At 48.7% G+C, this 19541-nt stretch overlaps 7 protein-coding genes across 7 annotated transcripts; 3 read left to right on the plus strand and 4 right to left on the minus strand.

Annotated features, from left to right (window-relative positions):
• Nucleotides 1–619: 619 nt before the first annotated feature.
• N7525_009043 (Zn(II)2Cys6 transcription factor) lies at nt 620–2286 on the minus strand (the record flags this gene model as incomplete). Its single annotated transcript, XM_061214578.1, has 3 exons — nt 620–1328; nt 1353–1905; nt 1959–2286. 3 exons carry the CDS (start codon nt 2284–2286, stop codon nt 620–622), a joined length of 1590 nt encoding a protein of 529 aa, XP_061069009.1.
• Nucleotides 2287–3075: 789 nt separating this feature from the next.
• On the minus strand, nt 3076–5415 carry catA (catalase catA; the record flags this gene model as incomplete). The annotated part of the gene is made up of 3 exons (XM_002563119.1): nt 3076–4766; nt 4818–5130; nt 5182–5415. 3 exons carry the CDS (start codon nt 5413–5415, stop codon nt 3076–3078), a joined length of 2238 nt encoding a protein of 745 aa, XP_002563165.1.
• Nucleotides 5416–5971: 556 nt separating this feature from the next.
• N7525_009045 (glycerol-3-phosphate dehydrogenase family protein) lies at nt 5972–7313 on the plus strand (the record flags this gene model as incomplete). Its single annotated transcript, XM_002563120.1, has 3 exons — nt 5972–6015; nt 6076–7187; nt 7240–7313. The coding sequence occupies 3 exons, from the start codon at nt 5972–5974 to the stop codon at nt 7311–7313; spliced, it is 1230 nt and encodes a 409-aa protein (XP_002563166.1).
• A 710-nt stretch (nt 7314–8023) lies between these two features.
• N7525_009046 (uncharacterized protein) lies at nt 8024–8439 on the minus strand (the record flags this gene model as incomplete). Its single annotated transcript, XM_002563121.1, has 2 exons — nt 8024–8263; nt 8326–8439. The coding sequence occupies 2 exons, from the start codon at nt 8437–8439 to the stop codon at nt 8024–8026; spliced, it is 354 nt and encodes a 117-aa protein (XP_002563167.1).
• A 2673-nt stretch (nt 8440–11112) lies between these two features.
• Nucleotides 11113–13858, plus strand: ace1 (putative C2H2 transcription factor (Ace1); the record flags this gene model as incomplete). Its single annotated transcript, XM_002563122.1, has 5 exons — nt 11113–11623; nt 11704–11957; nt 12037–12281; nt 12335–12610; nt 12670–13858. The coding sequence occupies 5 exons, from the start codon at nt 11113–11115 to the stop codon at nt 13856–13858; spliced, it is 2475 nt and encodes an 824-aa protein (XP_002563168.1).
• A 907-nt stretch (nt 13859–14765) lies between these two features.
• Nucleotides 14766–17881, plus strand: N7525_009048 (uncharacterized protein; the record flags this gene model as incomplete). Its single annotated transcript, XM_002563123.1, has 7 exons — nt 14766–14868; nt 14936–15165; nt 15233–15541; nt 15609–16233; nt 16300–16396; nt 16445–17588; nt 17654–17881. The coding sequence occupies 7 exons, from the start codon at nt 14766–14768 to the stop codon at nt 17879–17881; spliced, it is 2736 nt and encodes a 911-aa protein (XP_002563169.1).
• Nucleotides 17882–18112: 231 nt separating this feature from the next.
• Nucleotides 18113–19423, minus strand: N7525_009049 (ankyrin repeat domain-containing protein; the record flags this gene model as incomplete). The annotated part of the gene is made up of 1 exon (XM_002563124.1): nt 18113–19423. One exon carries the CDS (start codon nt 19421–19423, stop codon nt 18113–18115), a length of 1311 nt encoding a protein of 436 aa, XP_002563170.1.
• Between the last annotated feature and the right edge of the window lie 118 nt (nt 19424–19541).

The raw sequence follows: 19541 nt of genomic DNA on the forward strand, positions 1-19541 counted from the left end.
GTCGTTGTCGGCAGTCAGGATATCTTTTGCAAATTTCACAAGTTGCAGGGAAGGGCCCTTTAAATACCCGGCTTCAAAAATCGAACAAATAAGCACACAATACGATATTTACATAAGTGACGTATCTCAAGGGTGCCATGTACGCCGGTCATTTCTCGGACTTTGCATATTGTTCGAGTAAAGTAGTCACAGTATCAATCGACCCTTACCCGCTTAGGAAGTTAACTCATGTGGGGTCAGCGTGGCAATGGGTCCATCTTGGCGTAGATCAATGCAGTCAATGACTCAAAACGATCCCTATCACTCGTATCTATGGATTATGTCTTAGAAAACTCTGCTTCTCGTCATAGTTTATCGTGAGGCAGTTAGTAAGCCTAGCGCCTTTTTAGGAAGTTATTGCTGGCAATGTTTAAATCGTGTCTTTTGGTGGCGCACGTTACCAATATAGGAAACAGATTATGCCGAGCGCATTTAATATTAGAAACATGTCCAAACTCTTAACGAACCTTGGAATTGTGCAGGTGATTATTAAACCCTTTTCGCCTATCTAGGAAATTGTAGTAGTGAAGCTGACATATCAAACTGCCCTCCCGAGGTCCCAACCTTGGAAGGTCCCAGGTCAAACAAGCAGCCAGCCCGTTTCAATGACTGGTATTGCGGTCCCTGGCGCCAAGCTGCTACCCAAATGCACATGCTTCCAAGAGTCACGTAGAATTTTGGAAGCATTGATCACATTCACACAACAAGTCAGATTCCAAATCCTCTTGAGAAATTCGACGACCAGCTCATGCTCACTAGCAACCTGGCTTTCAAGGCCAACAATGAAGATCGGCCACAGTAAGCATTTGAAGAAAGTGGCGTTGGATTTGAGAGAGTCGATCGTGCTAAGCAGTTGCAGAACTAACTCATGATTATCAGGTGTTATAATCCCGAGATGAGTCTTGAAAGCATGAAGGATTCGGTTCCCATAAAGCATCGTCGCAATTTTGAATGCTTGCAATAGCAAAGTCAGTTCCTCGATTTGCACTTCCGAGGGAACTCGCAATTGCACGGACTCCAACGCCCGTCTGTGACAATTGAACTTTGCGGTCAGCTCAAGCATGGTCGAGGTATTTCGAATGTGCTCATAAATTGTTAAGTCGTCGTGTAATTGAAGGCTTCCAACCAAGTGTCGTTGGACCGAGAAGAAATGAATAGCTCTCAAGAGAAATCCCGGGCATCCTAGAAAACTTCTGATAATGGACTCCTGGTGTCTATTTTCGTCAAACTGGAAGAAATCAGGGGTCGAATCGTCCGAGCCAGAGAGTGCACCCCCAATGGTTGAGACACTGCTGTTGTTAGTGACGACTCACAATGCATATGACGAGAAGAAGAGAATAAAGCGACGGAGAAAATGAGCAAGAGCAGGAAAAGCGTACAGGGCAAACTGTTGACCAACAAATCGCTCCGTGTCCTCAACCACAACGTCAGGGCAGCTGCTAAAATTATCCTTAGCACCAACCTCTAAGAGCGAGCGAGAAAGATTGACGAGGCTTTTTGCACCATGAAGATGATATTGCCATCCATCAATACCGGACTCGAGGATATCAAGGAAGATCATGAAGAGAATTGTTGCCAATAATATCGTTCTTTTCTGAGAAGACCCGGGACATGATAATGATGAGGATAATAGCTTGATAGCTCGCATTTTGAAATGAAGTGCGTCCCAATCGGCATTGACAAATCGATGGGCTAAAGCATCATTCCACTGTTCAAAAGAGTGGCCTGAATTGGCAAAGTGTCGTGCGGCAACAGCAAGTATAGCCATTCGCAACGTTGCATCATCCAAAGCGTAAGTGAGCAAGCTCCTAAACGGATTCCTTTCGCTGTCGTATAAAATAAATAATTTGGAAATACGTAAATCGTCTGTCATTCGACATTAGCACATTCACGACAAGACGGACCTCAACTGAACCCACAATAATCAAGATAAAATCGTGACGACCAATCGAGGTGGTGCACGTAAGGGTCTTGCAAGGCGAATTGGGGAGAAATATTGGTCGTCAAAGATTTTGTGCGAGACAGTGCGTTTCGCTTTCTTTGTGCAGGTTGCTGTCTATCAGTGACTTGGTGATGTTTCCCAGGATCACGTCCGCGCATTTTGCCACGGATTGCCACACCTTGGACCCATCGTAGCGGTCTTTTATCCAAACATTCCAGTCCAGCTTTCTCACACTTGGCGCAAGGCGTGCGTGATTGGTCACATTGAATGGTGCGACTGCGACATGTCCAGCACGGGGCACGCATTTTGTGTAAAAGGGTGGCTAAAATAGCGCTAAACGCATCCTCAGGATCTCCGGTAGACAGTCTATTTGGAATACAGTACCACGCCAACGCCGGGTCGGAAATATGATATCCCGTGAACGGTGCACTTCTATATAATGTAGTTAGAATTGATTTTAGTAGTAACTAGATTGATTTAAATAGACTCATGTTAAGCTTTGGCTTTTCATTTTTCCTTCAGCTAATACAAGACTTAAGTTATGCTTATATTATGACTAAGTGCCTTTTATATATGGTTGCCATGTAAAAGACACTTGATTTAGCAACCAATGTAGACTGCGTTTTCCATTCCCATCTAATTCCTCATAGGGAGGTGGCGCCTGCGTGTATCTCTAATTAGGTCATTCAGGTAATGGCCTGCATTAGCTCGCCGAATAGGAGTAATGAGGCGAAACCTCAAATTTCAGTTTTGGGGTTTACGGGTTACCAAGCTATGCCCATCCTCTGGAGGTATGGCTTGATCAGCATGATCCTTCTGTTTATCGAGTGCAAGGGAAATATATAAACGCTCATTGGTCTTCCACTACTCATAGCAACGTACCAAGCAATGAGCGCTAAGTCCCATCTAGTTACTTGAACTATGGTCCGAATGTGGGATATGAAGTGTCAGTAAGGCTCGCAAAATTTAAGACTTTGAGACTGTTGGCAGATTTCCTATTAAGATAACACTATTCAAATGGACAATAACAGCATCGGTGACCAAACGAAGAACATTCAACGACCTCTGCACTTTCTTTTGACCAAATTACCAAATTACCAATCCAATGCCGAGCTGAGACCGTCCAGTTCACGCTGGTAGTTCCGGTGCTGAGAAACCTGATAGAAGAATTGGCCTACAAAGTCCTTCGCCGCCTTGGCAACTTCGAAGCCCTCCTTGAAGCTCTCTGGCTTCGGCGTGGCAGCAGTAACAACTCCGTACCATTCCACGGTCTCTGCTGAGGTAGGGGATGCGAGCCTGACATCCAATGCTTTACCTAGCACTTGCTTAATGAAATCGCAAGCTTCGCCAGTAGCTCCAATAGCTTTTAGATGGCCAAAGCTCTCCACAATCCAGAACCGCAGTTGGCCATTCTTTGACAAGGTAGTAATATGGGACCCACCCGGGACGAAGGTAGCGTCAAACATAGTTGAGCGCTGTCCATCGTACATGTGGTCGGCAATGACACCATCCGAGGTCTCTGGAGATTGCCCTTGGGCGTATATCGGAGATCGTTTGGTGCCGATCACGAAGGGCAGTGCTCCTGCGGCCTTGATAGCGACCTTCATACCTGTAAAGGCAACTTGGTCGTATCCGTCACCGATGAGAATAGCAATACGACGACTCTCAATAGTAGGCTTTTCAGGCGGGAACTCAGTCTGTGATAGACCCTTTGCGCTGCGGCCATGATTTGGCCTGAGTTGCTTGTCAGGAATAGTGGCTCCGACTAGCTCAGCGACTCGCTGGGCAAGTTTCAAGTCGATCTCGGCAAGCCGAGTCCCTGCGAGACGCTCGTATACAATAGGGTCATCACAATGGTCGAGTTCAAATGTGAATGCCTTCATCATGTGTGACTTTTCGTGCTCAGACATTGAGTTGTAGAACGTCTGCGCTTGGGTATGATGGTCACGGAACTTCTCACTGAGCGTTCGATTTTTGATACCGGAAACCTTCTGAGGGTACGAGACAAATCCACCATCCTCCGCTTTGGCTGGAGGTAGTGCCTCGAACCTATTCGGCCAGTAGTTGACCTTACCCTTGCTGATTCGGTGGCGCATTGCGCCATCGCGATTGAAGTTCATCATCGGGCAGACAGGCCGGTTAATTGGTAGCTCTTCCCAATTAATGCCTAGCCGACTGATCTGAGTGTCGAAGTAGGAGAAATTTCGACCTTGGAGGAGTGGATCGTCCGAGAAATCAACACCAGGGACAATATGACTAGTACAGAATGCGACCTGTTCAGTTTGAGGGAAAAACTCGTCCACATTCCTATTGAGCTCGAGTTTTCCGATACGGCGAAGAGGGACGAGCTCCTCCGGCCAAACCTTGGTCGCATCAAGGATATCGAAGTCGAAGTCATGTTCCTTTTCCTCGGGGATGGTTTGAATAGCGAAGTCCCACTGGGGGTATGCGCCATTCTCAATTGCTTCCATTAGGTCCTTGCGATGGAAGTCGGGATCTTGACCCGCAAGCTTGAGAGATTCGTCCCATACAAGTGAGTGGACGCCGAGTTTAGGTATCCAGTGGAACTTGACGAAATGTCGTTTACCCTCCTTGTTGATCAACGTATAGGTATTGACGCCAAAGCCTTGCATCATGCGGTATGAGCGAGGGATCGCTCGATCGGACATGGCCCACATAAACATATGGGTTGCCTCAGGGTGAAGATAGACAAAGTCCCAGAAGTTGTTATGCGCAGTTTGAGCCTGCGGGACTTCGTTGTGTGGCTCAGGTTTGACAGCATGCACTATTCGTCATGTCAGCTTCATATCAACCAGATCTATGCAAGTAAACATACCAAAGTCGGGGAACTTGATCGAATCTTGGATGAAGAAGACAGGGATATTGTTTCCAACAATGTCCCAATTTCCCTCGTCAGTGTAGAACTTGACAGCGAAGCCTCTCACGTCTCTCACGGTGTCCGCGCTACCTCTGCTACCCTGCACCGTTGAAAAGCGAACGAATACCGGGGTATTTCGGGACGTGTCAGTAAGAACGCCAGCATGGCTTACGTCCTCGGCACTTTCATAGAGCGTGAAGTTGCCAAATGCACCCGTCCCGCGCGCATGCACGACACGCTCAGGGATCCTCTCATGATCGAAACGGTGAATCTACACATGCGTATTAGGAGGAATCCGGAACTGGTGTTCGGCGAAATTTACCTTCTCCCTTGCGATTTGGTCTTCTAGCAAAGATGGACCAGTCTTGCGATCAGATGTAACCTTGAGCCAGTTGTCGGGATTCTGAATCCGAATACCATGGTCGGTCGTCTGTGGCTCGCTGGTGTGAGTGTCGACAGTGTCACGGGAAAGGTCCGCCGTCTTCTTGTCTCCAGAAAGTGCAGGCTGAGCTGCTTGCCGGGCCTTTTCCAGCCCCGAAGCGATAGTGGTAGTCATTTTTTTAGGAAATGAAATTATTTTCAGTATTAAGAGATTTCGAAGCTCAAAAGGACACAGCAATAACTAAAGTTTGTCCTGACAACCTTTATAAAAGCATTCCGTGACCGGCCGTTAAGAGAGCTTAGGTTGTCCGCGTCACTTTTTCGTCAACACCAGGGAACAGGTCTTTTGAAAATACTCATGATCTGGTTGGCTGTCAATTTGAGACTGGAAGGAAATACAAGTTTGGCTCGCATTGATTATTTTCGTTGTCTGGATGCTTTCGGATACGCCTGAAGTCATCATGATATCAGTATCAGCTTCGTTTTGATAAGCTCAAAACCGGTATTCTACCTTTACTAATAAATTGGCAGAACAACCTTGCAACTATAGATGATTAATCCTGCTTTTTAAACGTAGAGACACAGATCTGCCGACAATGGATCTCAGCTTACACCATTATGATCCAATTGTATGGTGCTTGTATATTGGTAGGTAGATTTAATGAGCTTCCCGAACCCCAGCCCCTAATTCTGAATTTTATGAACATTATTCTTGATATAACAGATCTAAAATGACGCAAAAGCACAAGGTTGTTGTAATCGGATCTGGAAATTGGTCAGTCATCTTTGGTTTTATAGTATAATGAGCACAGTAGCTCACTAACCACACGTGAAGGGGTTCCACTATTGGCAAAATCCTAGCTGAAAACACTAGGGAGCACTCTGATATATTCGAAGAGGATGTATCGATGTGGGTGTTTGAGGAAGATGTCGACGTCCCCGATGACGGAACACTCCGAGACCAATTGGGCGACAAACCCGTGAAGCTCACGCATGCCATCAATACAGCTCATCAGAATATCAAGTATCTTCCCGGCATCAAGCTTCCAGACAATCTCATTGCCAATCCCGACCTCCAGGACACAGTCAGAGGAGCGACTATCCTTGTCTTCAATCTTCCTCACCAATTTATGTCCAAAACGCTAGAGCAAATCAAGGGTCACCATCTCCCTTATGCTCGAGCTATATCGTGTGTCAAAGGGGTCGATATCTCAGAAGGAACTGTGAAGCTCTACTCCGAGTTGATTATGGAGAAACTAGGAATCTACTGTGGCTCCTTGTCTGGTGCCAACATTGCATCCGAGGTAGCCGCGGAGAATTTGTGTGAGACCACCATTGGATACGACGGGCCTCCGATGGATTACAAGGAGCCGGACGGCTCATCTCGAGACAATTTGATTAAAGTGGACAAGCAGCGCCAGAGCAAATCAAGTCCCAGCCAACTTTCGCTGCATCGAGTACCTCAAAATTATCCTCATGTCGATTCCGCCCTTTTGGAGAAGCTTTTTGGTCGGCCATATTTCAATGTTCAGGTTGTGCGGGATGTCTCTGGTGTCGCCCTTGGTGGTGCGCTGAAGAATATCGTTGCACTAGCTGCCGGCTTCGTTGCAGGAAAGGGCTGGGGTGAGAACACAAAGGCAGCGGTAATTCGAATCGGTATCCTCGAGATGGTGCGATTCGGCTGCCTTTGGTTCCCTCAATCTGTTGATGAGAGAACATTTACAAAGGAGAGTGCCGGCATCGCTGATGTGATAGCATCAACCAGTGCGGGAAGGAATTTCCACTCTGCATGTCACGCTGTGGAACAAGGTGTCACTGTTGATGAGATTGAGAAGAAGGAATTAGGGGGACAGAAACTACAAGGAACGTCCACTAGTCGTGCGGTCTATGAGTTCCTTGAGAAACAGGGACAGCTCGAGAAATTTCCCTTATTTGTGTTTGTACACGGTGAGTACCCTTGTTCTTATATACGAGGCTGAGCTAAAAAAAAATCCCCCAGATATTCTGGAGGAGCGCACGACGATGGATGCTCTCCCAGGGCTTCTGATAAAGGGATCAAAGGTGATGGCATAGTAGCTTCGCCAAAAGATGCAGTCGAATGGCCGAGAGAGTGAAGTGTGGGGGAACCATACGCGCGTCTTGGTGAGGTCTATCACTTGGAAAGGCTTAGCGCCCAGTGTTCAGACTGTTGCGCTATATATCGCGGGTGAAAATACGAGCGATGCAATATGCTGATGGCCATCAGTGGCAAATAGTCGTCATTAGAATAGTGCTTGTTGTTGTATAATTTACCAGTAACAAAAACCTCGGTCCTAGGCATGCCGCTTTTATAGGTTTGCCGACAGCAGGCTTGGTGCTGTAGAAGCTCATATGTGTTGAGACTGTCGAGATGTTTACCACCTTACTGTATCAAATGTAGCGACATCCCGCCTAGAGGGGCATAAGGACTCGCCTCTTAGGCAGCCTCATCTTGACATGTTCCTAGGCCAATACCAAGGACCTGAACTAGTGGAGAGTCGATTCTTCGAGCGTTGCTTCAGATGGGTAGGGGGAAATAGGTAGAGTAAAGCAAAAGTCGACTATTGTCTGCCTCAAAGGCAACCTTGGAAACTCTCCAGCTCTTTTGGAGGTTGTACTATAGATGTGATGACGATGTCTTAATGACATCAAATACCTCAGTTATCTTATCTGCTTGGAAAATATAGTACAACGGAAACCGGACTGTCACTTATAATGTCTTCATGGAAATAAATGACTATCATACACGTAGCGAATCATAGATATCATGGGGCAGTGGTCTTGTGCATCTCCTCTCCATCAACGCGGGCGCTGCTGCTTGCAGCTGCACCCTCGCGTAGGCCACTGTTATCGGGAGGGAACTCGAAGCGTCCAGAGCCAACATCAGTGGTACGCTGGTCAAGGGAATTGAAGTCACTGGCGACTGGGGGTTGGTCGGGCAGAGGCAGGTTGGCCTTGGTCTTCTCGATTTCGGCAGGCTTGTTGGTGTTTTGGTCGACGACGGACTATGGAGGTCATGTCAGAGGTCTGTTTTATACTTGGTGATATTTCATTGCAGACAACTCACCTTCATTTTTGAGACGTCGGAGTCTGCTGGGGGGTTACCATGATGGGACTGGGCAACCTTGGACTCAGCCTTGCGGGTGTCCTGGGTAGTGGTGTGGAAGGTAGAGTCAGACATGGTGATAGTTTGTGAGCGTGGTGTTTGGGAGCAATGTTGTCATAGGCAGATATTGTTGAATTTGAAGAATGGATGATGAATAGTTAAGGCAAATGGGTTATATATACTCTTCATCGGTGCCAACTCTGGAAGCTATGAGGACTCCTATGACGCCATGGCATCCAGGACCATGGATATTCCCTATCGAAACCGGTTGGGCTCAGTCGATCGCGTCGCAGGCAATGCTTCAATTTCCGCCATTTCAGCAGCTTCATTTTGATATAAGGAAAAGGAAAGAAAAGAAACTGAAAGATTTTGATCGTGTCCGAAGTAGCCGTGGCACTAACACTATCGGCAGTTGTCTGCTTGTGATTGTCCAAGGTAGTCCGAGAAGCTTCCCCAGCCTGGAGCTCCAATTGACTGACATCATTCGTCATGTAACCCAATTGACTCTAAAGTGATGAATTGGGAAGGCGGTCTGAGTCAGTCTTTAAAAGACATATCTCCCCACTTAGTCAATCTCCTTTCCCTACCTAGGTAAGCATCTAGTTATGTTGGAGCCAATTTATCCTTTTGGGCCTACCCCTAATCATTATTGTTTCACAAGGACTTAATGCGAATGAAGAATTGAGTTTATTATTGGGAGCTTATTTCTACCTTTTCCAGTTGTTGAACAACCTTTAGCCAAATTGGGTTCCTTTCGGGAAGTATATATTTGTCGACTCTCGCCATGGCCCAGGCAGATCCAATATAGTTAGCATATATTGCTCGACATCATATAATAGACCTATTAGTTAGGCAGTTGCATATCGAGTTAATAATATCGTAGCCTGGAATAGTCAGGCTGATGACGGGTGACTGCGCCAAAGGTGATGTAGATGAGACACATTCCGGGAGTGAAAAATGCTGTTGACTGATTGATTCCCCCGGATGATTTACCAGTTGATTAGACTCCGCACCCATGGCCTGGAACAATTGCGAGATGTGGTCAGCTACAACGTAATAGTATAGCCATAATGTGGTCGGCATATTGATGAACTACTCCATATATATGATTGAAAAACGGTTGGCGTTCGGTCATTGCGGATATGACAACGATTGGTTTTAGATAGAGTGTTGTAAAGTTAAGGACGTAACAAAAACCTAGCTCAAGCAAAAAATCGTCCTCTTTGGACATCTGGACCTTTTTGACGGACTGAAAGGTAGGCTGTGCACGGGGAAGAGGAGTCAGACAAGGGTGGAGCAGAGGGGTCGATACGAGCAGAGCGTCTGGTCCGTCCGATCAGCATCATAGGAAGAAAACCGTTCCCAACGGCCTCCGACAGACAGAGGCTGAGCAGGACCAACCCTTGGACTATTATTGGGCCGGGCAAGTACGACAAGCGGTGACAGGAGGCTCAAATGCGCATGTGCAGCTCGTATTTGAGAAATCGATAAACGGGCCAGTATTATTGGTCTAGAACAACTCCTTGGGTGAGTTGGCAGATCTCAAAAAATAGTTCACTTTTCGTTAGCTGTGGGACCGTTTGCCGGTCAATTGGGGGCCAAGACCCTGTTGCTCCATAGTAAGCGTGACCCTGTCCAGGCGGTGATTTTCGCCCAGATTTTTCATGGCATGATCCTGGTAACAGGTGACGTAGGCAGTGAAAATTAAAATGCTGACTACTCCGGCTTTGGCCGTCTTCCATGGGAATTCAAAAAAGCCCCCAGAATCATTGATCTTTTCTTGGGAGGACGCGCATGAAATGGAAAAAAAAAAAATGCTGCCTGGGTTCCCGTGAGGCTGAACGGAATTCTGATCTTTCCGAGTTCCGAGTTTCCATTTTAAGAATCCAGTGGAACTAGTGGAGAAACGGTACGAATACCCGCTGGGAGCCACGAGGGGAGCCACATACAAGGCTGTGTTGTTTAATTACCGTTATTGGTTTACCATACACACCCTTTCTAGGACCAATCACAGGTTGCAGAATGTGCTCAGCCTTCGCATTCTATACCATTTCGGTGTTAGCGTATTCGTCTATCAGGCAGACATCCAACACGCAATGAGCCTCTCCGGTCCCTTCTCTTCTTTGATCCGCTTACTCCCCCATTCTGCGTTCGGGTTTATTCTTCATTTTCAATCCTATTTTGTGTTCTGTTCTTCCATCGCTGCCTTCAGTCTAAGGATTCTACAGTTTTCGTATTTAGTGGGGCTCCTTGGAAACCCATCTTGGACGTATATCTCAGGAGCATTGGAATTCCATCGCTTCGAATCCGGGGAATTCATTTCATCTTTGGATATTGATATCGTTGAGAAACCATTTGAGCTGGTGTTCTTGACCCTCTCTATCTCGAACCCCGCTTAGGAGTGTTCCGACCCCCGCGACACATTGAATTAGGAGTGCATGTTCATCCAGAGACCATCATACGATCGCTATCGTGATAGATCCTCAGGGCCACCTACCGATTCAACAGTGTCGATTTTAATCAGGCTTGGTCGATATCCAAGAGAAGCGGTGCTGTTATATACTGAAGAACGGAGATAATCCACATCAGATCGAGCCTTGCATCTCTGACTCGACCGTACGTCACTCCTCGAATCATCTGGACAACTCTCCGGTGAGTCATGAGATGGGCCAATCAGCCGCAGTGCACCGGTCGTTTCCTGTCGAACAGATATGCTAACTTTTGGTCGAAGCAGTACTACGCCCAATAATGTCTGCTATCCAGACTGAGCCATCGCGGGTGCACCCGCGTCGTCGGCCCGTCTTAAACACCGCCCTTCCCACCCTGTCGAGCGACTTGCCTGACTCAAAGATGCCTCTGAAGAAAGGAGAGACTTTTCATACCCCCACTTCTCCTCCTTCAAGCGATCGCGACCCTGTCTTGAACTTCCGCTCCCTACCTCATCGCTCGCCCACCTCGTTGGAAGCCATCGCTGTTGCTGAAGAGCGCATGACTTCTATCCTAGGCCGTTTGACTCTGGAACCTACCCAAGACCAGAGCTCGGAGGTTGCTGGAGGTGAAAGTCCTCTGGATAGTGGGTTAGGTCGCAATAACTCCAAGTCTATGCCTGACTCCCCGCATTCTTCAAATGAAGACGGTCGCAGCATTCCTATTCCACTAGATGAGAAAAAGGCCCGCCAGCAGCATAGCCACGAATCCGACAGTGGACTAGGGACCTCTGTTAGTAGTGAAGAGGGGCTCGCTGACTCGAAAAATAAAGGTGGGTGTCACATGCCACAAGAATGCATTGTTTGCTCTTTGTTCCCTATTGTTTCCTATTTGAGACCTAACAATGAATAGTGAATGATGGTATTCATGACAATCAGTCTGCCATTACAAGCTCGATTTCGGCCTTTGATACTGGCTCATCGCCAAAACGTCAATTGGGCCCAGCCGCCTGCAAACAAATTGAACGTTTTGTGCTTGTCCCTATTTTGAAAGAGCCCCGCTTGAAACCATTCCACCCGCTGGTCCGAAGCGTCCCCCAGCGCATTATCAATAAGCAGATTGTGTGTTTGCGTGACCTCGAGAAAACCCTATTGTGGTTGGCACCGGTAAGTCAACTGCATTGTTCTATTCAATTGGTCTATGGAGTTCGGGTTAGCTTATTCTTTTTTCTTGACGTTATTTAAGAACTCCGCCACTTCTCGGAATTCCTATCTCAACTTCTGCGAGTTTACAATCCAGTGCTTGCATACTTCGGCTTCGCACCTCAACGATCGTGATCAACGACTACCAGCCGATCGACCTTACACTAACGGATACTTCCTTGACCTTGTTTCACAGGTCCGACGATACGCAGCAATGGTTCGTGCTGAACGCGAGCGAGTCCAGGCGACCCAGGGCTCCGAGTCTAACAAGGAAACTAAGTCTCCCATGTATGTGACATCCCATTTGATTTGTACAACCGAGCCTAACCATTTCAACACAGCATCCCGAAGGCTACCCTGGAAGGTGGTCTATCCCAGAATGGAAAGTCTGCCGAACTTGTAGTTATGCAAGACGGAAAGCCAATCTCTATGGCCACCGGAAAGCCCTACGAGGCAGATATTCCTGGTGTTGCCAAGCGTACTATCAGCCTCGACGATGCGGTCGATGAGGGCGTTGAGCGCTCTATGGCCCGCCGCAAGAAGGATGCTCCTCCCATGAACATCAATCAAAAGTGCGCCGACTGCGACAAGGTCTTCAAGCGCCCTTGTGACTTGACGTAAGTTGTCCTATTCCATTGAATCGGAGTAACAGAATTGAAATGCTAACCATTCATAGGAAACACGAGAAGACACACACTCGCCCCTGGAAGTGCGAGTATACGGACTGCAGTTACCACACCAAAGGTTGGCCCACCGAGAAAGAACGTGACCGTCACATGAACGACAGACACTCGGACAAGCCCACCTTGTACAAGTGTCAATTCCACAAGTGCCCCTATGCCTCGAAACGTGCCAGCAACTGCAAGCAGCACATGGAAAAATCCCATGGCTGGGTTTACGTTCGATCCAAGAACAATGGCCGCAATGGCAGTAAGCGAGGCTCCTCTTCGCAGGCCACCCCTCAGACTCCCAGCGTGTCTACTCCTGCTTCGAAGACAACCGACTTCGCCTCTCCAATTCCTGGGCCCAGTCCTTCTCCTAGCGACCAGAACTACAACTGGCCTGAGAATCCCCAGTTCAACTTTGCTGATCCTCCTCCGCTTCCCCATGGGGAGGATTTCCCCTTATTCGGAGAAACGTCGCCCTATTTGATGACCGATGTCAACTCGTTCCCAACCTCGGTGAACTTGAACGGCTTCCAGAGCCAATTCGAAGCTGGCGACCCGAACGGCTTGATTCCGGCCCTGGAAATGCACCGCCAGTCCATGAACTCCATGTCTATCCCATCTGCTGAATCGGTTCCCGATCTGATGGGACCTGTGTCCTTTGACGGATCCCCACTCACCGGCACTGAAAGCATCAACTTCGACCTAGATTGGAGCAACCTGGAATACCCAGCCAACGAGGACTATACTGCAATGGCTGCGCAGCTCCCACAGGACCATTCACTTGAGGCGATGAAGGGGTATTCGAACGATTACGAGCAAATGAACCTCAATCACCTTTCCTACGATGCCTCTGGAAAGGCCTCTGGCCTCTCTCCTGGTGCGCAGGGCAACGCCATGTTGTACTCACCGGACTCTTGTAATGTCGGTGACACTCTTTCTGAGCGCTACGAATACGGGCTCCAGGCCCAGGCGGCCAACGACTTTACCCTTTACAACCAGAGTGCCCAGATGGGTCGCGGCGCTCATCCCATGATGCAAACTCCCAGCGACCACTCAGCCCAATACCATCAACCTCAGCAGCAGATGTTCCCTTCTCTTGAGCACGAGCGCGCTATGCAGAGCATGCAGCCCTGGAATGGCCAACAGCCCCAGGGACACTACCTGCCTCGCGACATGGATCTGGAATTCATGAAGTAAAGAAGGTGGGATTTCTGGGGATCTTCGCGAATACTCTTCTCAATGCTTTGTTTTCTGAAGCGAATTTTATGTTCTCAGCGATGGAAATGCGGGTTTTTCTTTTATCTTTTTCCGCTCTGATCTTAGCTTAATCTTTCTCCAAATAACATGATCTAAGTCCTGATTTATTCTTCCGTCTTTCATATCTAGTAGACTAGTTTCTGTATTACTCCCACATATGATCTAAGCGCTGTGGATAGAGTGTCAGATCCAAAGGAAGCGATCCGAGCCCTGTTCCCAGTAGTTTTTCCCCCAATCCGAGTGAAGGAGATGTTCTAGTTCCCTCACTTGGTTCTCCAGAATGCATAATGGTAGCCCGATGACACTGCCGAGAATCTACGCCTCGTAAGGCGCAGACCTAGTATGGGGTACAATGTAGGCAACACTATAACCAGCCTTGGCGCACGAGACCTATGGCCTTTCGTGATGAACTTCGTCAAGTGGCAATGTCGATCAAAATAGGTTGGGGGCGGAGTTGGATTTTAAAAGAAAAATAGCATATATAGCAGCCTTACAATGATAATATATAATAATATCCTTATATATAGCTTGTCAGGTACCTCCAGGGCTATATATTGGATAAACGTTAAAGCTATCGGGTGACGACATCATTTTCTCTCCCGACTTCTGCTCCGCTCCCGCCTCCCCCCCATTACTTTTGTTCCCACATCTTCCAAACATCGTGAGACCCATATACTGGACTGTTTTGTCTAGCCCTTATTTATTGCAGCGCTGGTCCTTCTAGGCAGACACATTCTGTGCTTTCCCACAATTTTCTCACATCACCTGGACACTGGCCGTGCGATTCTATTCTATCTCATAGGGACTCAGCTTCCCACTCAAGCGAACAGGAGAATTACCGCTCAACATGCCGGAAACACAATCGCCTGATTCCGCATTCCCTAGCGGCAAGGGAGATGTGGGCGCAACCCCGCCAACAGGCCAGGTCTTGACGGGCAAGCAAGAACACTGTAAGTTAGAGGATATGATGGTCATATTCCGATTTCGCAGTCGCTGACATGTAGATCACCTACGCAGACCTCAAGCGCGAGCTTATCGCCCGCGAAGTCCGAGGCGAAATCTTCGAATTAAATTCCCCTACCGCGCTCCAGCGATTCGGCGCCCCTTTCAGATCGGAATTTGGTGAGGTCGCACCGGTCGACTCTGAGCTGCCTATTCTTCGGTATATTTTTGTTCACCACGTTCGCAATTTCCCGTTTCTTGACCGAGCGCGCGAAAAGGAGTTTTGGCAGGATAAGCTACAAATCGTGGGTGTTTCGCGTCCCTGATAGGAACAAATTGTGCGGGTACAGAGTGTGACTGACGGGGATATAGTTCTTGGAATCGTTTGCCAATAAACATGTCTCGTCTTCGGAGGATCGACTGGAGGAGACGAAGCGGCGCAAGTTGGCTCGGAAATGCGAGAAGCTCGTGGAGCTGATGATGGTTTCGGGTGTGCCGACCGCGTCGGGGTATGAGGAGCGCATTCAATTCTCTGAGATGGAGATCGTCGAACGTGGTGCTCAGGATTCAGGACTGCTGGCTAATATGCCCGAGGGTAATTCAATTCATGGTTGGGATGTGAATGTGGCCGCTGTTCGGACAACATCTGTCAAGCGGACAGTTCGATACCATCAACATGCAGTAAGTTTCATGGTTCTGTTGATGGTCTTTTGTTGCTGGGCTTTTTTGCTGACCACATCTGTCGTAGGAATTCATCGTTCGAGTTCGTCACCACGACAAGCAGGAGATTCATATTGGGAGGAGATATGGAGAGTTTGTCAAGCTTCACAAGAGACTGAGGACCGAGCTGCCAGGGAAACTACTCCCTCCTCTTCCTCGTAAGAACAAGACTTCTTCTACCTCGAGCTGGTGGGGCTCTAGTGTAGATGATGACGCTTCGTCTCTTTCATCTCTCTCCACACAGGACACGAGTGTTCCCGAGGACCGGCTTTCTGCACCAACTCTTTCCGCAGGTGATCTCCGGCGATCGATCTCCCGAGGATCATTGCGATCTACAAAGTCACCGCGTGCATCAACGAGTGACGTCTCGAGGGCAACTGTGTTGTACCGGGAGGAGCAGCGTGTGTCGCTGCGCGCGTTCCTGCGCACTATACTGCAGAACAAGCGTATCGCAGAATCTAAGGCCATGGAAGAATTCCTGACTGCTCGCCCCATCGAGTTGAATGAGGAAGAGTTGATTGATGTTCAGAAACGGAAGGACATGGATGCTGTGAGAATAGAGGAGCAGAAGAGGTTCTATGAGATTGCTAGGCAACGAGCGGCCGAGCTGGATGTGTACATGGAGCGCTTCCGGCGGGATATTGTGGAGAGCAGTAAGTCGCGAGCTCCTTCCCGGGGTCCAGCACAACATGGGTTTGCTAATCTCACTTGCGTTCCAGATGGATTGACAAAGCTCTTTGCCGAGATTCGGGAGAAACCCACAATTGCAGACCTCAGCCCGCAATATCAGAAATTTGCTGAGTGGCTCCGCATCGAGTATGTTGTCTGATTTCCTGAGTGTTTCGCCCTACTAACATTCAATAGGGTTGCTGCGACAATATACCATCTGTTCCTCGCCGAGGATAACTCCCCTGAACTGTTTGCGCAGGCGAAGAGAATCCACGGCCTGGTTCCCTACACGCTAATGAAGAATGTGATTCGTATTGCCAACCCTGCTGCAGTCATGTCTGGTGTTCTAGACCTTTTCATGGCCCAGCCCTTCGGCTCGCGGTCACTTTTGCAACGCATCTTCTCATTGACACTTAATGACAGCATCAAAGATTTCCAGAAATCGATTGATTCTCTGGCTTCCAAGGTTGAAGATACTGTTCTTACTCAGAAGCTCAAGAGCTTCGCGGATGCCGAGGAAAACATTAAGAACGACATCCGAGCAGAGGCTGTTGCCGACGATGTTGACATCATTGTGGCCATCCTTCGCTCCGAACTACTGTCACCCGAACTCACCCCGGACCAGGTTGGCAAAGTATTCAACGGCTACGTGGCTTGGAACAATGCCGTGGAGCATGTGGATCTGGAAATGCAACAGGGTGCCCAATGGTTCGCTCACATGAAGCAGCTCCTGAAGCTGTACACCCGCCAGCGCGACAAGGCGATGATGTTGAGCATTGTTGAGGAGCCAGTCACATTGCAGCTCTTCCGCGACCTCTTCACTATCTTCTATGAGCCGCTCGTCCGGGTTTACAAATCTGCCAATGTGTACAACAGCATTACCGACTTCGCTCTCTTTGCCGACGATGCTATTAGTGTGATTGAGAGTGCCCAGCGCCAGGATGCTTCTGCCGATCCGAACCAAACGGTGCAGGCTTTCATCGACCTGTGCGCTCGCCACGAGGCCAACTTCTACAAGTTTATCCACGAAGTTCACCAGCACGATAACGGCCTATTCCAGTCTCTAATGGGGTGGATTGAAGAGATTCTCGATTTCCTGCGCAATGGCCCCGCCGGAGGCAAAATGGACATCAATGCTTTGTTCCAAGGAGCTGCTGGAGTGGGCCAAATCGACAAAGACCTTGCCCTCGCGGAAATAAACCAGCTGATCAAGTGGCACGAAGACCGGAAACGCTGGCACCTGAATAAGACTCGCCAGAAGATGGCTGCTGAAGGTACATCTGCGGAGACTATGCCGGGAGCTGCAACTTTCAGGGGTAGTGATTTCGGTCTTGACGAGGTATGTGTTTTCCACCCCAGCTCTGGAAATGGATTTGGATTTTAAGGCTAACCCCGGGTTTACAGGCTGATCTGGAGGACCTCACTATCTCGGATGAAGCATCTGATGCCTCAGACGAAGACTCTGGAGATGAGGACATGGACGATCCTATCGCCGTGGAGCGCCGCCGGCGGATAAAGAAGCAGGACCAACTTCGCCGTACCGCGGGTGAACCCGTCAAGCCCGTGGTTACGGAGATTCTCAAGCTTGCTGATCCGTTCGGTATCATGTTGCGGCATGTGCTTGCTGATTAGATGCCGATGTTAGAATTTTTTTTTGGCCACATCAGTGATACCGCCATAGATATGGCTTCTCCCGTTTGATTCCCACTGCCTGATTTTGTTTCATACACCAACCTGTTGCCCGCTTGCTTCTACTTGCTGGCTCGCTCTTGGCTTTGCCGAGGGGCTGCAAGGTCTAGATAGATATAGCGCATGATACGGACCGCATGCTAGATGGGGTCATGATAATTGAGACCAGAATATTCATGATGGGCTGCCTGTGTATCTCTGCAGCACCTCCACTACATCCTGATTGCCATTCTCCACTGCCACCTGTAACGCGGTGTTCCCATCTGTATCACGCAACTGTGGATCAATCCCACGGGCCTCGAGGAGTAGCTTCACAACACCTGTGTGACCGAGATACGCAGCAGCAAACAGAGGTGTATGGCCGTTCTCATCACGAGCATTGGGATCAGCCTGCCTAGGCCCAGTCAGCAACCGCCTAACAATCCCTTCGTGGTTGAATTCCACCGCAGCCATCAACGGTGTAGTTCCATGCATATCACCAATCTCCAGTCCAACCCTCTCACATCCAACCAACAAATCCACAATCTCCTCGTGTCCATTCTGCGCAGCATAGAACAAAGGCGTCTGCTTCCTCCAATGCGTCTTCAAATTAGGATCCGTAACCTCCCACCCTAGTAAAAACCGTACAACATCCACCCGCTGCGCCCAAGCCGCAATTGAAAACGCCCCTCGCCCATACTGCTGTCCCTGAGCATTAGGATCGAGCTTATCCCCAAAATAATCCACCAAATACTGCACGATATCAACATGTCCCATGATAGCCGCATAGAAGAACACATGCTGACAATGCACAGCGCCATCGTCCCCATCAAGAATCAACCGCAAATGCTTAGCAAGCAGCAAGCCCACATCCCCATCAACTTCGCGCGCCGCACGGCTGAGCGGCGTCCGTCCCTGCTGATTCGGCACGCGCGGATCCGCCCCGCTACAGAGAAGCAACGTCGTCATCCTGGGCTGGTGATTAACGGCAATCATAAGTGCAGTGTCGCCCGTCTTATCTTGCAAGTTGATGTCTGTACGGTCGTCATCCAGCAGGGTCTGCACTATAGCCGAGTGGCCCTCTTTGACGGCCCAGGACAGCGGCGGACGGATCCATTTTCTGTCGCGGGTGTTGGGGTTTGCTTCGTCGTTTAGCAGGAGCAGTTTCAGTACTGCTATGCTATTGTGCAATGATGCTAGCATTATTGGGGTGCAGCCTTTTAGGCGGGGGTCTGTGTCTGTTTTTGATTGGATGTTGAAGCCTGCGGAGAGGGATTTTAGGGCTGTTGAGGGGGTGTTGGTTGTTGAGGCCCAGAAGAGGGATTTTGGATTTGTGGAGGTTGCATCGCGTTTGTAGAGGGTTTTGTTTAGGAGGTTGTAGGTTGTTGTGTTGGTGCGTGTGAAGGCGTTTAGGTCTGATAGTGCGAGGAAATCGGATATTGTGAGGTATAGTTCTTTAGGGAGGGTTGAGAAGGGTCCTCGTGGGGTTATGCATTGTGTATGCATTTGCGGCGTTTAAAAGAGTATCGAAGCATGGACGGTTGATCATGGGGATGGTTGGAGGAGTGTATAATTTAAGAGCTGACTCGACGTGGGGTTAAGCTTCTTTATAAGAATGGGCGTT

Source organism: Penicillium rubens (genome assembly GCF_028828025.1).
Source record: "Penicillium rubens strain IBT 27055 chromosome Unknown utg000003l_segment0_segment0, whole genome shotgun sequence".
Taxonomy (NCBI): Eukaryota; Fungi; Ascomycota; class Eurotiomycetes; order Eurotiales; family Aspergillaceae; genus Penicillium; species Penicillium rubens.